The sequence below is a fragment of the Eleutherodactylus coqui genome, chromosome 2, assembly GCF_035609145.1.
Source record: "Eleutherodactylus coqui strain aEleCoq1 chromosome 2, aEleCoq1.hap1, whole genome shotgun sequence".
NCBI classification, from domain to species: Eukaryota; Metazoa; Chordata; class Amphibia; order Anura; family Eleutherodactylidae; genus Eleutherodactylus; species Eleutherodactylus coqui.
In genome coordinates, this window is record NC_089838.1 from 105,934,297 (window position 1) to 105,951,882 (window position 17,586).

Here is a 17,586-nt window from a genome sequence, read left to right on the forward strand (position 1 = left end):
AAAGTAGCCATGAAGCATTAAGGCCGATATCACCATACGTACAGAATAGAACCCATTGATTGCAATGGGCTCGTTCACATGCACATATTTTTCCTGCACATTTCAGTCTCAAAAAAAAAAGAAAAAGCAGCCTGCTCTATTTTCCTGTGCATTTCTTGCATCCAAAAGTCCCCATAGACATCAAGGGTGATGCACAAGCGTGCGCAAAATATGCTTGAAACACTGTAATTGCGCAGGAAAAAGAACACATCTGGAACTCAGTAGACTAATTAATCATTTCAATCGGTGCATATTTTTTTGCTTTATGCAATGGACATGCCTTGCAAAAGACAAAGTACAGTAAAATATACCGATGTGCACTGCAAAAAAAGCATATTTGCTCCGCAGAAATGCTGCACTCATGCACGCAGAAATATGCATACACTCAAGTGATGCCGGCCTCATGTCCACGGCAAAATAACATTTTAAATCTGCAGCGTTTCTCCCGCATGCGTGATCCGCGCCCCATAGGGATGCATTGAACACCCGCAGGTAGTTAAATACCTGAGGATGTCATTTTTCCCTGAGGCGCGGATTGCGTGTGCGGGAAACACCTGCAGCATGCTCCATTTTAGTGCGGGTCTCCCGCGGGGACGGCTCCGGCAGGCTTCGATTGAAATCTATGGAAGCCGTCCCTATCCACCGCACACCCACAGCTGAATCTCTACTCTGCGGCGCGGGAGCACGGGAGAGCAGGACTAAAAAAAAAGTTGGAGTGCACGGTGCATGCGCACGGCACGCTGCCGGCGTGGCAGATGTGCTGCCGAGCACATCCGCCACGCCAAAGAAAGAAGATCCGGCTGCGACGGAGGGCAGATCCGCAGCGTCGAGACAGGTAAGTAATTCTTCTTTTTAGGCCTCATGTCCGCGGGAAAGGAGGGACCCGCTGCGGGATTCTGCATAAAGAATCCGCGGCGGGCCTGATTTTCTCCATGGACATGAGGCCTTAGAGTACAAGTGCACTGCAGAAAGTGATCTGGATTTACCCAGAGCTGCCGAAACTTTCTGTATCTCAGGACCTCACCTGTACCCCCGGGTCTATCCTCATACCCTACCCAGGAAAACGCCAGCCACTTATGGACAGAGAACTGCATCCGTAATAGACAGTTCCCGTTTATTCAAATAAAGCCACTTCCTGTTTGACCATATTTGTGGATTTATCGAAAAATTGTTGCCGCCTCTCCACAGGCCAAGCATATTGGGTGCAGCCTAAAGTTATTTGACAGTCTGTCGGCGATCCGCCAGCCAAAACTAAGCAAAGATGCCCTGCTTCCACACCTGTACCGGAGTTAGGACCCTAGTTCGCAGGTCCCCAGTGGCTTACGCCCCAGGAGGAGGGAAATGGAGAAGCCCCTGGGCCTGTCACATGAGTTGGATACATTTGGGGTATCTGGCATTCAAGCTGAAGAGGGTGCTGCTTGTCATCCTTGTGCAGTCAGATGGATAGGAGATCCCACTATTGACGCACAGCCATTCTATTAACCTAATAGTCCAAACAATTGTGTGTAAGAAAATTGTAACCTGAACAGGTCCGTAAATGTATTCACTTACCTTCTTGAAGAAGCAAACCAAGATATAATGTGGCCAATTCATCTTGATTTACAGATACTTGTATCTCTGTGTCTTCAACCAAAGCAGCGTTCAACCAATAAATCTCATCAAAAAGCAGATGTTCCAGGGTGCAAGCCACAATACCTAGTGTAGCATAACAAGATATTCCACGTTACTTGGGCAAGAAATGGGCAAAGTCAGAACCATGTACCAAAATATTACAGAGGAGTTCCCTTAGAAGCATACTATGAATATGATGAAACTGTCATATATTGCTCCGAATAACAAAATAATGATTTTCCTAATTAGAACAATGTGCAATTATTCCATACATTGGGATGATTGGAATGATTATGACATCTAGTGGCACAAGAGAGAAACTACAGGCATCTTCCTTCAAACCAACGGCAGGGTTCTTTCACACAAGTGATGTGTCTTCATGCAGGTCGCATCATCAAAAAAAAAAAGTCACTGCCAAGCTGCATTGCCATGGTCTGATTCCAAAAGGAATTAGTGTTTTTTTGTCTATTCACACGGCCACATCGCGTGAAAAGGACGCTGCAGAGGCAATTCGCACATGGCTCACTTTAGATTAAATAACTAAATAAAGCCAGCTGTTTCCTTCAACTAACATCGTTTCCAAGTAAACTCCCTCCCCCTCCCATAGGAATCTATGGGAGCTCCGTTCGATTTTCACAACTTAGCTCCGCCATCGTCCTGCCCTCCCATTGCAAATAGTGGGAGGGCAAATAGAGGGGGTGGGAGCTCAGAGCACTGCTCCCGACTCTTCCAGCCCCCTCCCCCTGCAGAGAGGGACGCCGTATATTGGCACCCAGCCAATATACAGTCATCTGAGGGCGATCTGAGGCCTAATGCCTCCTCCACTCAATTTTTCTTTCACCTGTATGCACCATATAATCGCATGAATGAAGATTTGTCGCGGTCGAGTCATGATCTTTATTTGCGTATTTCATGCCATTCACACGGGGAAGCTGGTGCGTGTATGCAAAAAAAATATGCTGAAGAGATAAAAAATAGCAATCGGCAGAAATCTTTGGAATGACTAATAATTCTTAAATAGGGCCAGCTGTGTTCTTTTCTCAGTATTGTACGCAGGTAACTCCCTCCCCTCCCTTTTTTAGAAGTCTATGGGCGCTTTGCTGCATATCGCGTCAAAAGAAAAGATCTTTTCACATGGCGTATAAAACTGGTGACCGATAGATTTTTCCCAGGGCGATTATCAAAAAATCGTTCATCTGAATGAACTCATTGGAATCCAATGCTTCACATGGTTGTGATATTTCGGCAATTCGTTTAGGCGGCGAAATACCTGCGTAAATACTGCCATCTGAATAAGCATTTATGAGAAGTGTCGTACATACATAATACATATAATTAGAGATGAGCGAGCCTCGCTCTTCTCGAGTAACTGCATTCTTGTCTGAGCGTGCTTGGGGGGGGGGGGGGGCGGCGGGGGATAGCGGGGGGGGGGGTAGCGAGTGAGAGAGATCTCTTTCTCTCTCTCCCCCCCCCCCCCCCCCCGCCTGCTACCCCTTAGCCTGCTCGGACAAGAATGCAGTTACTTGAGAAGAGCGAGGCTCGCTCGAGTAACTGACTTATCCGAGTGTACTCGCTCATCTCTACATATAATCATACATAAAACACTACACATACATAATGAAGAATAGAAAATCATTTGTACGTGACACTAAAAAATGGTTGATTACAGATTCTTAATCATGATTGTTACTGACGGGAGCAGACGGCTGCAAATGCTGAACTTAATCAGCTCCTGTGATTTCCCTGCTGATGCAGTGGCAGTAAACAGCATCACATGAGCTTTCATCCAGGATTAGCAAAACATTTATTGGGACCCCATAGAGCTTCTTTTTTTTTTTTGGAAGGAAGGAAGCAAAAGTACAGCAACTCAGGAGCAAAAAAACAGATGGAAATAAAATATGTGCATTTAAATAGCTTTGATATATTAAAACAATACAAAGAGTAGAACAGTCATAGCAATAGTCTGTCACACCTACCCTAGACACACAAGCACCATCAACTGTCCGGGTAGGACTACCATACAGCATTTATATAACATAACTTTTTATGCACTTCTGGGTTCAGGAGACAATATTTAAGATACATTTAGGTAATTTTTAAACATTTTGGCAGGAGCTATAACTGATGGAGAGGCCCCAACTCCACCATGTTCTTGAATGTGAAGCCCCAAAAGAAAAAGATTGAGAAGTCGTGTTCTACCTATTGGAGCTCTTTGCACTTTTGTCCTCCTTGTAACCCAACCCTGTTCAGACAGTATGTGTGTTTGCTGATTTCTAAAAGTTTCAATATTTGTCTTGTTATAACATGAGGGCAAAGTTGCACTTGCTTACGAATATATGAGCAAGGATTCCAATATGCTCTATACGTTTGGCAATGACTTAAAGGGGTTGTCCATCTTTAAACTATTGATGGCCTATCCTCAGCATAGGACATCAATAGTGGACTGGCAGGAAAATTCCTTACTTATGGCAACAGGAACTTTGTCCATACCTGTCAATCTACTATTAATGTCCCATCCTAAGGCCAGCCTCCCACTGGTGAGAAAATCGTATGATGCGAGAGTAAGTGAAAACACAGAATTATACAATCAATGATTTTTAATCATTCCCATCTGTGATGTTTTTACAACGCAATGTTGTGCGAAAAAAATTTTTTCACCCATTGAAAGCAATGGGAGAACTCCGCGATCCTCTGCCGCAGCTCTCACAGCCGCAGTAGGGGATGCCTTCATCCCTGCTGTGAATCCCTTTAAACGCGGCAGGGAAATCTCTTCAGCTGCGGCGGGGGATTACCTGCAGGGATGAAGAGATTCCTCACAGTGATGCAAGGCTTTTTTCACATGAAAACACCTAGCATCCTGGGGTTTCACATGGATAACGTGAAAATGCGATATCGGGACATGAATCATGGCCCGATATCGCCCATGCCAGTGTGAAGCAACCCTTAGGATAGGCCATTAATAGTTTAAAGCTGAGCAATCCCTTTAATCAACACCATCTCCATATGTATATACTATAGCTCACAACCAGTATTTTGAAATAAAGTATTCAAACAGAGCAAGTTATATTACTGAAGCCTCTCTAAGGCTGCCTGTCCACGGGCGAATTTTCACTCCGTTCCCTGTGGCGGTAATCCGGCCCCGGGGAACGCAGTGAACGCTTTCCATAGTGTTGCTATGGAAAGCACGGCCCTCCTGTCCACGAGCGGAGAACCATAGCGATTCTCCGCTCGCAGGCAGCAAATTGCAGAATGCTGTGATTTGCCGCGATTCTCCGCTGTGAGCCTATCCGTCGGATAGGCTCACTGCGGAAATCCGTCAGCTCTCCCCTGCTCACAGACGGTGGCGCCCTCTAAGCCCATCGACAGGCAGCCTAAGTCACTTAAGTCATTTTATCGCATTGTTAGAATTACCGAGAGAGAGATAGGTAGTGAATTTCCAGATTTCCTCTATAGTCTTGAAGGTGACAATGAAAACATCATTCTGTGCTTGGATGGACACTAGCCGGGCGGAGAGCTCCTAAAAGAAGAAAAAATGTTTGTTTGGTTTTTAAAAGTATATAGAAACAAAAGCTAAACTGAAAAGTCATCTTTTAGGCCAAATGCACACGGAAGGATTTGAATTGTGGAATCCGAAGCAGGCAACCACCTCCGGATTCTGCAGCAAATACCACCCATAGCAACTATGGAAAAGTGATTCTTCATGCACACGAGTGAAAACCAATTGTGGTTTCCGCTTGCGGATGAAAAATCGCAGCATGCTCCATTTTCCTGCGGATTCCGTACAGATGGCTTCCATTGAAGTGTTTGGAGGCCGTCCATCCGACATTGCGGACAGGCCATGGAATTTGCGGAAAAAGCAGGAATTAAAAAAAAAAACTATAGTGCACATGTACGAAGCGAGCCGTGCGGACCATCCGCAGTACAGAAAAGAAGAAAATGAAAGCAGGTATGCGTGGACGCCGCTACTGCCAGGGCGGGATTCCGCTGTGGGTTTTCGTATGTGGAATCCAATCCACCCGTGTGCAGGCGGCCTTACATGTACAATATTCATGTTGTCTATTGAACTCTAAGTTTTCCTCACAAATAACATTAAAACAGCAGAGCATAGAAAAAAACTTCGGGGCTGTTTTCTTAGACTATATTTTATAATGTGATTGATAAATATAATAAAACATCACTAGAGATGAGCGAGCATACTCGGTAAGGCAAACTACTCGAGTGAGTAGTGCCTTATTCGAGTACCTGCCCGTTCATCTCTAAAGATTCGGCTGCCGGCGCGGGTGACAGGTGAGTTGCGGCGGTGAGCAGGGGGGAGCGGGAGGGGGGGGAGAGGGAGAGAGAGATCTCCCCTCCGTTCCTCCCTGCTATCCCCCGCCGCTCCCCGCCCCCTGCCTCCACCTGAATCTTTAGAGACGAGCGGGTAGGTACTCGAATAAGGCACTACTCGCTCGAGTAGTTTGCCTTATCGAGTATGCTCGCTCATCTCTAAGCATCACTAGAAAGTGCATGTCTGAGCAGCTGATGCTCTGTCCTTGGCATTTCTCTCCTTATATTCAGGACGATTAGTGTCCCAAATCACAGGAAAGTCCTGGATAAGGGCAATAAATCTCCCCATATCGAAAGTAGACATGTTGGGCTTTAGAAGAGCTTGGATGGGTCGGTGGCCCATAGAGGCTTCTGCCTGCACCTTCTTGATTTCTTTTCATAACTTCCTTCGCATGTCTTCTAGCAACTGGCGTAGAAAACGCCTCAAGCAAGCATAGTTATTGTGTATGCATTGCGTTCGGTACGCACCCATAAACAATAATACGGCTGTTAGGCTTGTAATACGCTGTAACATAGAATATGCTGTGTTCTTTTTTACGTGTGTAACATATGCATTAAACATACGTCGGTGCGAGGGGAACAATGAAAAGTAATGCACTTCCATTGCTGCCTATTATCACATAATACTCGCGCGTACATTTCGCAGATGATACGCTACAAAAGTATGAGAAGAACTCAGCGATAAGTGAATGAGCCAACAATGGTTTTTATGCCAGCGGAAACTGAATGGCGAATGAGAAGCGAACTATTATAGTTCCTCGTTGGCTTGCATTTAGACTGAACAATTAGCGTTCACTTTCATTCATCTAAACACAGCATTAAGGTGCTGTAAGGTGATGCCATACTAGGATAAGATGCTGATCGGCAGGGGTAAGAATATATCGCTACTATCACCTGACTTATGAATGTTAAACTATAGGTCAACAAAGGCTGTCCTGGCTACACTTGCAGGCCTCCTAATATGAACCCTCTATGGACTCTGGCCAATGGTTTTTGGCAAAATGCCCAGATTTGGTGACCTTTTTGCGACATAGTATGCTACGAAATTTCTGTGCCGAAGCCCCACTATAGCATTAGTGAGTAGGGAGGCTGCGGGGAAGAATGGACATTCCTTTATCGCTTCAGTTATTTCACCTTTTTCATGTAAAGATTAGAGATGAGCGAACGCGTTCGTCCGAGCTTGATATTCGTGCGAATATTAGGGTGTTCGGGATGTTCGTTATTCGTAACGAACACCATGCGGTGTTCTGGTAAATTAAACTTTCTTCCCTGAGACGTTAGCGCTTTTTTTTGGCCAATATAAAGACAGGGAAGGCATTACAACTTCCCCCTGCAACGTTTAAGCCCTATACCACCCCCCTGCTGTGAGTGGCTGGGGAGATAAGGTGTCACCCGAGTATTGAAATCTGCCCCTCCCGCTGCTCGCTATGGATGCATTCTATATGCGCTCAATGGGACCAGCGGCAGCAGCGCTGACCCCATTGAGAACATATAGAAGACAAATCCTTCTTCTCTGGCACAGCTGTAACAGCTGTAGCAGAGAAGAACGATGTTTGCCCATTGAATTCAATGGAACCGGCAATACAGCCGACTCCACTGAATGCAATGGGCTGCCGGCGATCGCAGGATGAATGGTCGGAAAGGGGTTAAATATATAACCCCTTTCCTGCAATTCATCCAGAAATGTGTTACACTAAAAATATATACCGGCGTATAAGGCGACGGGGCGTATAAGACGACCCCCCAACTGTCACCTTATACGCCGGTAATACAGTGGAGCAAAGAATAAAAAGCATTACTTACGTTTTTAGATGATCTGCGGCGCTCCTGCAGGCTGTCACTCCCTCCTGGTCCACGGCAGAGTATTGCTTTCTCCACGAAAGACTTTAAATCCCTGCCTCCAGAAAGACACGTGCCTTCAGCCAATCACAGCCAATGACAATGATGTCATTGAATGGCTGTGATTGGCTGTGTTTCTGGAGGCGGGGATTTCAAGCCTTGAAATCCCCGCCTCCAGAAACACAGCCAATCACAGCCATTCAATGACATCATTGTCATTGGCTGTGATTGGCTGAAGGCACATGTGCTTCTGGAGGCAGGGATTTAAAGTCTTTCATAGAGAAAGCTTGTCTGCCGTGGATTAGGAGGGAGTGACAGCCTGCAGGAGCGCCGCAGATCATCTAAAAACGTAAGTAATGCTTTTTATTCTTTGCTCCACTGTATTACCGGCGTATAAGGTGACAGTTGGGGGGTCGTCTTACACGCCCCGTCGCCTTATACGCCGGTATATATTTTTAGTGTAACACATTTCTGGATGAATTGCAGGAAAGGGGTTATATATTTAACCCCTTTCCGACCATTCATCCTGCGATCGCCGGCAGCCCATTGCATTCAGTGGAGTCGGCTGTATTGCCGGTTCCATTGAATTCAATGGGCAAACATCGTTCTTCTCTGCTACAGCTGTTACAGCTGTGCCAGAGGAGGACGATCTTTATGCTGACAGTGGGGGGGGGGGGGCACTCTTGCCGCTATTGTGGCTTAATAGTGGGACCTGTGAACTTGAGATGCAGCCCACCATGTAGCCCCTCGCCTGCCCTATCCGTCACTGTGTCATTCCCATCACTTTCCTGAATTGCCCAGATTTTCACACATTAAAACCTTAGCGAGCATCGGCGAAATACAAAAATGTTCTGGTCGCCCATTGACTTCAATGGGGTTCGTTGTTCGAAACGAACCCTCGAGCATCACGGGAAGTTCGTTCCGAATAACGAACACCCGAACATTTTGGTGTTCGCTCATCTCTAGTAAAGATATATTACTGCTGGAATATTTATAACAGTAGTCCAACAGGGTCCACCACCTGGGATCACCACCGGGCACAAGAATGGGGGAATCTTGTAAAAATGAAGTGGCAGTCAAAGATGCATGCATAGATTGTCAGCATGCATTCTCAACCACTGTGCCATTCTTATGAGGGTTTGCAGGACCTCCATTTTCAGGATTGATGGGTCCCAGTGGTCGGACACTACTGATCAGTGGATAGAGGATAGGTTTAAAACTTGACACAACCTCTTTAAAAGAGTTGTGCCAAGATGAAGAGCTATCCTCTATACAGGAGATAGGAAAACTCTTTGATCGGTGGAGGTCTAACCCCTGGGACCCCCACTGATCATGAAAATAGGGGGCCTGAAGATCTCCAAATAAAAGGAGTGGAGTTTGAGCATGCATGCTGTTGCTCAATTCATTTCAATGGGACAGACGGAGCTAGCCAAATTCAAACACTCGGTTATCTCCAGCAGTCCTACTGAAATGAATAGAGCTTGCATGCCTGAAAGCTGCTTCATTCAATTGGGGACCTTCAGAACCCCTATTCTAATGATCGATGGAGGTCCAAGCAATTGAACCTCCATCAATTAAATAGTTATCTTTTATCCTGTAGAGTGAGCATATCTTTATCTTGGCATAACACCTTGACAACATCTGACATATATACATACATATCGGATGTGTGCAGAGTTTGTATGTTACTGGCTCAGGAGTCAAGTCATCTCCATACACAGTGGACAGATAATGACCGGCCATGATGGCTCCAATCAAAGGTAACTCTAATCATGGCCGTTAACAATTTAAATGCTGCTGTCAATTATGATAGCAGCATTTAAATGGCCCGTCAAAGGGAGCTGCCTCAGTCACTTGAATGGCTCGCTTCTGACAAGATCTAGAGTGGCTGTTCGTCCATCACAGTAGCCTGGAGTGCGTGCAAGACCCCAATTAATATTTGCCTGTGGCAGGGCATAATAGAATGCCTTTCACAATACAAAATAGCAGCATTGTAGTATATTGTATAAATGATCAAATGATTGCTAGTTTAAGTCCCCTATGGGGTCTAAGAAAAAAAAGTAAAGGTATGTAACAAAGATTTTTTAATTGTTGCAAAATTAAAAATATTAAAATGAAAGAAAAACCGTTTCCCAATCTTAACATAAAAAATCAAAGCAAAAAAATAATCATATTTGGCATCACTACATCCGTAAAAAGCTGATAAAATAATGAACTATTTATTCCACACTCTGAACACAATAAGAAATGTGTTTTTTTTCACCCCCTCTACAACAAAAAATGTAGAAAAAGGGATCAAAAAGTTGTTTGTACCCCAAAATGGTAGCAATGCAAAATACAGGTCGGCCCTTAATGAATAAGTTTCCACACAACTCCAAAGATAATGTAACAAAAAAAAACTATATGAATTTGGTATTGACATTATAGTACTGACCCAGAAGTTCCATTTCACCCCACCTAGAAATTTTTAAAAGTTTTTCAGTACCTTATATGGTACATTTTCTCACCCTCGCTGGCAGTTCAAGTTCTGTGCCAGAGTGTAGGAGTTTGAAAAAGAGGCGGGAAGTCAGCGGCTGCCCGATCTTCCCCGCACCATGTATTCACTACATGCGAGGAAGATAGGGCAGGTCCTATATTTTCTCAGCCGTACAACTCACAGCCTAGAAATTGGGGATGAGGAAAAAAATAGCCAATAAGTGGAGAAAGAAGCATTTTTTGTAATAAGATATATTACAAAGTTTCAAATTAGACGAATCAATTTAGACAAATGTATTATTGATTTACACCGAAATATAACGAATGTTATGCCTCTCACTCCACTTCTCAAAAGTGTCTAAAAAAGGGGCGATATTTGAAGTGAAGCAAGGTTTAAAAAGTTGTAAAATTTGTCTCAGTCTTACTCCAGTAGCTGCGTGTAGGGTGAACAAGGTCGGACGCTGACCGAAACGCGTTCCAAGTTTTTATTATGCTGTGATACTGATTATTAATAATGGCTGAAGACTTTTTCCATACCTTTGAAGGTGGGCTTTCTTTTTACTAAAGTTCCAGTAGCTGTGTGACGTACAAAGCACTCCACATCTCTAGACGTATTTAAAGATGCAACAAATTAATCAACATCACATGACATTCGTTAAATTTGTTGCATTGGTAAATTTGAGAAGGAAAGAAAAGCTGCGGAAAACTGGTGTAAAAAAGTTTAGTTCATACCCTGCCTTTGGTGTATTGATATATTCAATGGTTGTACGTGATATAGACCTGTATCCTGTCATGTGAGGGCCCCTGCTCACTGGCAAGGGTGATATCGGGCCGTGATTCACGGCTCGATATCGCCCTCGCAGTCCTTCTGAAAACCTCTGGATGTGAGGCATTTTTCACTAGGAAACCTCCTTGCATCCCTGCGGGGGTTCCCTTCATCTTTGCTGCGGCTGTCATAGTTGGGGCAGGAGATCGCGATCTTCTTCCATTGATTTCAATGGGGCCACCGGCCCCATTGGGATCATGTGAAAACCCCTGGAGGAGAAGTGTTTTTATTTGAAAGCAGCCCCGCATACCTGCGGGGTTTCCTTCATCCCCGCCACGCCTGTCACAGCTGCAGCAGGAGATCGTGGTGTTCGCCAATGCTTTCAATGGGGCCGGAGCTGCTTCCGCCGGCCCCATTGAGAGCATGATGAAACCCCTGGATGTGACAGCATTACATCCCTGTGGGGCTGAAGGAATCCCCTGCCGCAGCTGTGACAGCTGCGGCAGGGGATCGCGATGTTCTCCCATTGCTTTCAATGGGGCTGGCACTGGCGCTGCTGCCGCCGGACCCATTGGAAGCAATGGGCGAAATTGCAAAAAGAAAGGACATGCTGCGATTTTTTTGTTCTTGCAGCATCACAGGAGTGAAAACATCGCAAATGAGAATTAAACCATTGAAAATCATTGGTCTCATAATTAAGCGTTTTCAGTCACTCTCACAGCATGAGAAAATCACCTGATTTTGTCGCCAGTGTGAAGGCCCCCTAAGAGTTAGAACATGCATAACTTAAAACTTTGCTGAAGTTCAAAAGATACAGAATGGGGAATATAAACAATAATTTATACAATATGTCTACCTTGAATAGCAGAAGCATTTCCTTGTTATCATTTTCAAGAGCCCATAGAGTCTTCCTAGCGGCCTCCTGGAGACTGACATTAGGGTCCAGGGTGGAACGTCGCAGGATAGAGAAGGACAAGGAGATTTCTGTAGAAAACAGGAAGGGCAGGAACAGAAGAGGAAACGAGTAGCGTTTACTTGGCAACTGTGCTGTGACAGACAAAATACCTGGAGAGCCAATAATTATACATAGCGACTAATAGAATACCAACAGATTCTATGCCAAAGTTATGGCAATGATATACTTTATGCTTATGCTGGATGTTGTAAGAGTCTTGTAAGAAATGTACTAGACCAAAGAACTTACAATCTATTCTGTGAATGCATTTTTTTACACACTGTACTAAAGTTAAAGGGCTTGTCAGAAAATGCAAAAACATACCAAAAAGAGACATTTACTGAGCTAGTAAATAGATAGTGTAAAGTTAGACAAAAGTTTGTAAAGAAGCACCAACTTTATCAACCATGAGCCACTGGGATAAATTTGGCACATTTTTAGACTGTTTAGTCAAAGTTTAAGGCCAAGTTCAGACAAGCATATTTTAGCCCCGTTTTGCACACCATAATATGAAACTAATGTAAATCTATATATCTAGTCACATGACCCTACATTTTACAGACTTAGCATGACCTGTTTTTCCCATATTTGCCTCGGCATTGCTATTCTTTTCTATTAGGTAAATACGGATCAGTAGTAGTAGAAAATAAAATATATGGAGGGAAATACAAACCTAATAGTGATGAAATACTGATGACATACAGTTGTAATGCCAGATCCGTATTACAGACGTGTTACCATACGCCCGTCACAATCAGACCTTTAACTATCGGACAAGCTCAGGTTGGGTTCACACCCATGTTTGGCTTTTTAGTCATAATTCTATCTGTGTTCCGTTTTCTGAGCACAGAAATGGAATTAAAACTAAAATAATGACATCCCTTTTCACCATTGATTTTAATGGGTTTTCAAAAAACACAAAGCAAATGACAGCAAACCAATATGAACCCCATTCTTTTAAATAGGGTCATTCACAGGAGCGATTTTTTTTCTGCGGTGCGGAAAACAAATTGCGGCATGTCCTATATTTGGGGGTGCGCTCACATTGCATCGCTCATTTTTTGTTCCCTTTTGCAGTAGGGCTGGCGGCAGCATCGCGCCACGTGCTAGGTGCGATGAGATGTCAGCTTTCCCCATTGAAAAAAATGAGCGCCCATAGGATGTGTTGAAAATAGCTTCCTGGATCGCACCGTGCAAAAAAAACAAAAAAAATCGCTCACGTGTCTAGATAAAAACGCCTTGCATCTGCGGGGAAATCACATGTTGGTGACTGCGATATCGGGCCGTGATACACTCGCCCCGGGTGAAATTAGCCTTCTACAAAAGCAGAAGTATTAACCGTAAAGTTCTTTTTGCTTTTTATAGTGAACCACCGACTATCAAACTGCATATTATTGCTGGATAACCATTGTATTCAGACACAGGGCTGCCGGCTTTATACATGCAGATTTCATATGTAATATTTTCTAAGCTGCATCCTGTTCTTGTTACTATGGAAACATACATCTTATAAGAGAAATGCTTCTTTTGTGTCTCATATACGTTTATATATATTTTAATTCACAGAAAAAATATACTTTTGTATAATAACTCCAAGGGCTCATTCACAGGGGCTAAATATGCACCATATTATGCACATATTTTATGTGCGCTATATAGAGTGAATAGAGCCCATTTATTTCAATGGTAGTTATTTAACCCTTTCCAATCCACTGTCTGAAGTCTTCCTACATTCTGATTGAAGCTTGTACATCTCCAATGTTAGAAGACGTCCGACAGGGTATTCTTACCATCTATTGCCAGCCACTCTGCTGTCAGAGCCTCTCTGGCGCACACACACTGGCTTTAGCCAGCAGATGGCACCGTTGTATAACAGCAAAAAGAGAAAGCATTGTAGGAAACCCTGAATCCAAAATTGGATGGGAAAGGGTTTATCAGCTTTTGATATCTATTTAAATAGTGATTAGTGAAATATTGTCAACGTAGATTTTACTTTAAACAGAGACACGTGTTAAAAATGCTCTATGACTGACTTTCTGACTCTTTGTGATTAGCTGATTACTAAAGGAATTCGCAGGCAGCCCTATAGGAGAAATTTATTATTACACCGTGTAATAAATACTGTATTTCTTAACAGTCCATCAAAAGACGTAAAGCTCTTTACTCTGTCTATTTGCTTTGGCTCTTAGAGGGAGAGCCATATGCACTAAGGTTCCTTTCACATGGGCCAATTCTCTGCCCATTGTATAACATGCCAATCAGCAATTAGCATGTTGATTAGCACTTGTTACTGCCGTTCATATGTAGTATGGAGACGAATGACTGTTAATATAATAGTTCATCCCAATGTAAATAACATTTGTTGGTAGCACATCCTCCTATTTACATGTGAGCAGCCAAGGGCTGAACATTTACTCACTCATTGCCTGAGCCTATTTACATAAGTTGATGATCAGACAAGTGAATATTTATGCCTAATTATCAGACCATGTGAAATTGCCTTGATATGGCATATGAAAAGAGGTTGTCCCAATATAATCTAAATATCTACTGTAATCTTTCATAAAAGCCTGGGTTTGCCTAAGACAATTGAGTGAAGCGGCCTCTTCTCAGGCCTATGACTTCACGTTCATTAGTCACATGCCTTGAGAGCAACTCAGTCCCATTCAAGATAACGGGATTGAGCTGCAATACCAGACACAGCCACTGTCAAATGTATAGCACTGTACATGCTATACACTGAAGTGACAATGTTGCTCCATTTCAGCTGTCTGAAGCCACTTCAGACAGCTGATCAGTGGGAGTCCTGAGTGGCAGACCCTCACCAAACTGATAATGATGACCTATCCTGAGGATAGGCCATCCATATCTTAGTCACGCAAAACCTTTTAAATAGCATTTATTAACAATCTAAGATTTAAAAGGCTTAATAATAAGTAGTTCTTATGAGAAATGATTTGAGATAAAGAAAGATTCTGCTGTCTGTCGAGATGGATTTGTCTACTGATTACTTTGTTTGGATATTTGGTGTCCAGTCACTTACCTGCAGTCCATGTACAATAGACCTGTTACTAGAGTACTAGGCCAACATTCATGAAATATATTTCCATATATGCCCATAAATTCAAACTAATTTTGTCTCAAAGTTTATAGCATTGTTGCTTACATCTTACAATGTTTAAGCAACTCAGAGCCTTCAAAGACTCTTTTGAAGAACATGTCTGGTGTTACACCAGATATTACCAGTGATATATCCTTCGCCCACTCCCAGGGAGATAGTTTCCTTCCCCAGTGGGGTCTCCTCAGCCACAGAGACTAACTCTGAATCCTCCAGGTCATCTATGGAGACAGAAAGGATGGATACTCTTCATACAAACTGAAATAAATAGCCGTTTTTACAAAATCCGTCTTGAATTAAGTATGATATCCAAGGAACTCTTAAAGGAGGTCACCATATGCATTATAGATGTTCCATCACCAAACACAGTAAGAGTCAGCATGGAGACATAGTCCTATGCGGGTGATTATCTGTGATTGTCAACCTCCCAAAGTCCAAAGCATAGCAGAAGGAATCACAGAAGCTTCTCAGCTTCAATATAGCCAGGGGTGTAACGATAGGGGGTGCAGAGGGTGCAGTCGCACCTGGGTTCAGGAGCCCTAAGGGGGCCTATAAAGTCTCTCCTTCCCATATTGCAAACCAGTACCATCAATGAAGCTTTATAGTTGGGGGCCCAGTTCCAGATTTTGCACTGGGGCCCAGCAGCTTCAAGTTACACCTCTGAATATAACCATTCATTCAAACCTGTACATTCATAGCAAAGTGCGACGTTGCGGTAGAACATTCCACCATTTTCAAGCGTGGGCAGCTTTTTCTACCAAATATTGAAACTGAGAAGCTCCCGTGATTCCTTCAGTCACATTATAGATTTTCTTCTTATATATCATTTTATTTGCTTAATTATCCCATCAGCTTGCGGTTCATCTCTAGTGGCGCCCTTGACAAATACAAGCGAATGGAAAACTTTACTGAGTCAGTAGTTAAAGAGCAGCAGAGATAACTCACAGACTGGTCTACAGATTTGACAATGTAAAGGCAATGTACACCTTCACAAACACAATTTTTTAATTGCTCCAATAAACCAAAAATAAAAAATGAAGAAACTCTGCAACAGGTCTTCATTTATAAAGTTCCTCCCATTTTGTTTCTGCAACTCTATGCCGACTATGAGTCTGCATGGTGCCAGACAGCAAACATATTCTGGGTAGTGTAATCGTGCAGTATATGCTTTCTTCTATTTTCCCCTTACTTTGTACTAATGTGCATTCAGTAGTTTAGACAGAATTAGAGGATAAAGAGAAAGGAATATGAATGCAGGATCAGACTACACAGAGTTCATTTGTTGTCTGTTACCACGGAGATGCAGAGTTTGCGTAGGAGCTGTACAAACAATGGGGCTTATATACTCTTCAAGATATGACTGTTTTCATTATGACAGCATTTTATTATGCTGATTCCTGTGATGAGACTGTTGTGGTAAGATTTGTTGAAAAACTCTAATAAAAATTGATTTACAAAATGTGACTGTTTTCTGGTGCAAGTTACACCAAAAAACTGTCTTATATGCTTGCGCCACACTTTTTATTTGTTTAGGATATAGCCTAAATTGTGCCAACAATTGCACGCAATTAGAGCAGTGTGTGTGTCAAAACTTTGGTGCAATTTTTGGTGTAAACTAAGCCAACTGATAGGTGGTCTATGGTTCAACTAGACAATCTAAAAATGCGCCAGATTTATCACTGAATGATTTAGGCCTCCTGCACACTGGCGGAAATTCCATGGCGGGAATTTAGATTATGCAATCCTATGTAGACAGCCGTGATTGGACTGCGTGAAAACTGGTGCGGTAAACAAATCGCGGCATGTCCCTTTTCTTCCGCTCATGTGCAGGAGGCCTTAGACTATCTAGTTTAAGGCCGGCTGCACACAGACAGATTTCCGCTGCGTAATACATAGCGAAATTCCGCCGCGTTGCCCGCAGCTATTAGGTTATATTGAACCTAATAGCTCAATGCTCACGGTGTGGAATTCCATTGCGGAATTCCGCACCGTGAAATCACCCAACCTCACCCGCAGCATGCTCTATTTGCCGCGGGTGTACGCACGGACGGCTTCCATTGCAGTCAATGGAAGCCCGTCCGTCACGCTAACTTCCGCTGTAGCACAGCGGAAAATAGCGTGAAACCGCTTCCCCACCAACCACCAGCCGCGTCATATGTCGTGGCCGGCGCGTCATGCGACACTGTGGGCGTGTCATATGACACGGCCGGCGCATCACATGATGCTGCGGCGTATGCGCGCCGAAGCATCATGCGGGACAGAAGACGCCAGATCCGCAGGTAAGTATGGGGCCTCTGGGGGGCGGCGTGACGGGCTCCGCCGCAGAATTCCACGGCGGAGCCCGTCACGGCCGTGTGCAGCCGGCCTAAGTTTGCACTGTCTAACTTTTAGACAGTATTAGTAAATCAACCCCAATAATTTTTTATGAAGACTTGTTGGAAAGTTACTTCATTTTTT

General features: G+C 43.7%; 1 protein-coding gene across 6 annotated transcripts in view; it reads right to left on the reverse strand.

Annotated features, from left to right (window-relative positions):
• The window catches only part of SH3TC2 (SH3 domain and tetratricopeptide repeats 2), a 99,749-nt gene that overhangs the window by 37,558 nt on the left and 44,605 nt on the right, over positions 1–17,586 (reverse strand). For 5 of the 6 annotated variants that reach the window (XM_066591291.1, XM_066591290.1, XM_066591295.1 and 2 more), the window contains exons 3-6: positions 15,255–15,350; positions 11,913–12,040; positions 5,062–5,167; positions 1,591–1,734 (exon numbers count right to left, since the gene is read on the reverse strand). In XM_066591291.1, coding sequence (XP_066447388.1) covers positions 1,591–1,734; positions 5,062–5,167; positions 11,913–12,040; positions 15,255–15,350 — 474 coding nt within the window. The remainder of the gene's footprint in view (positions 1–1,590; positions 1,735–5,061; positions 5,168–11,912; positions 12,041–15,254; positions 15,351–17,586) is intronic. The other variant, XM_066591292.1, reaches the window with a different exon arrangement.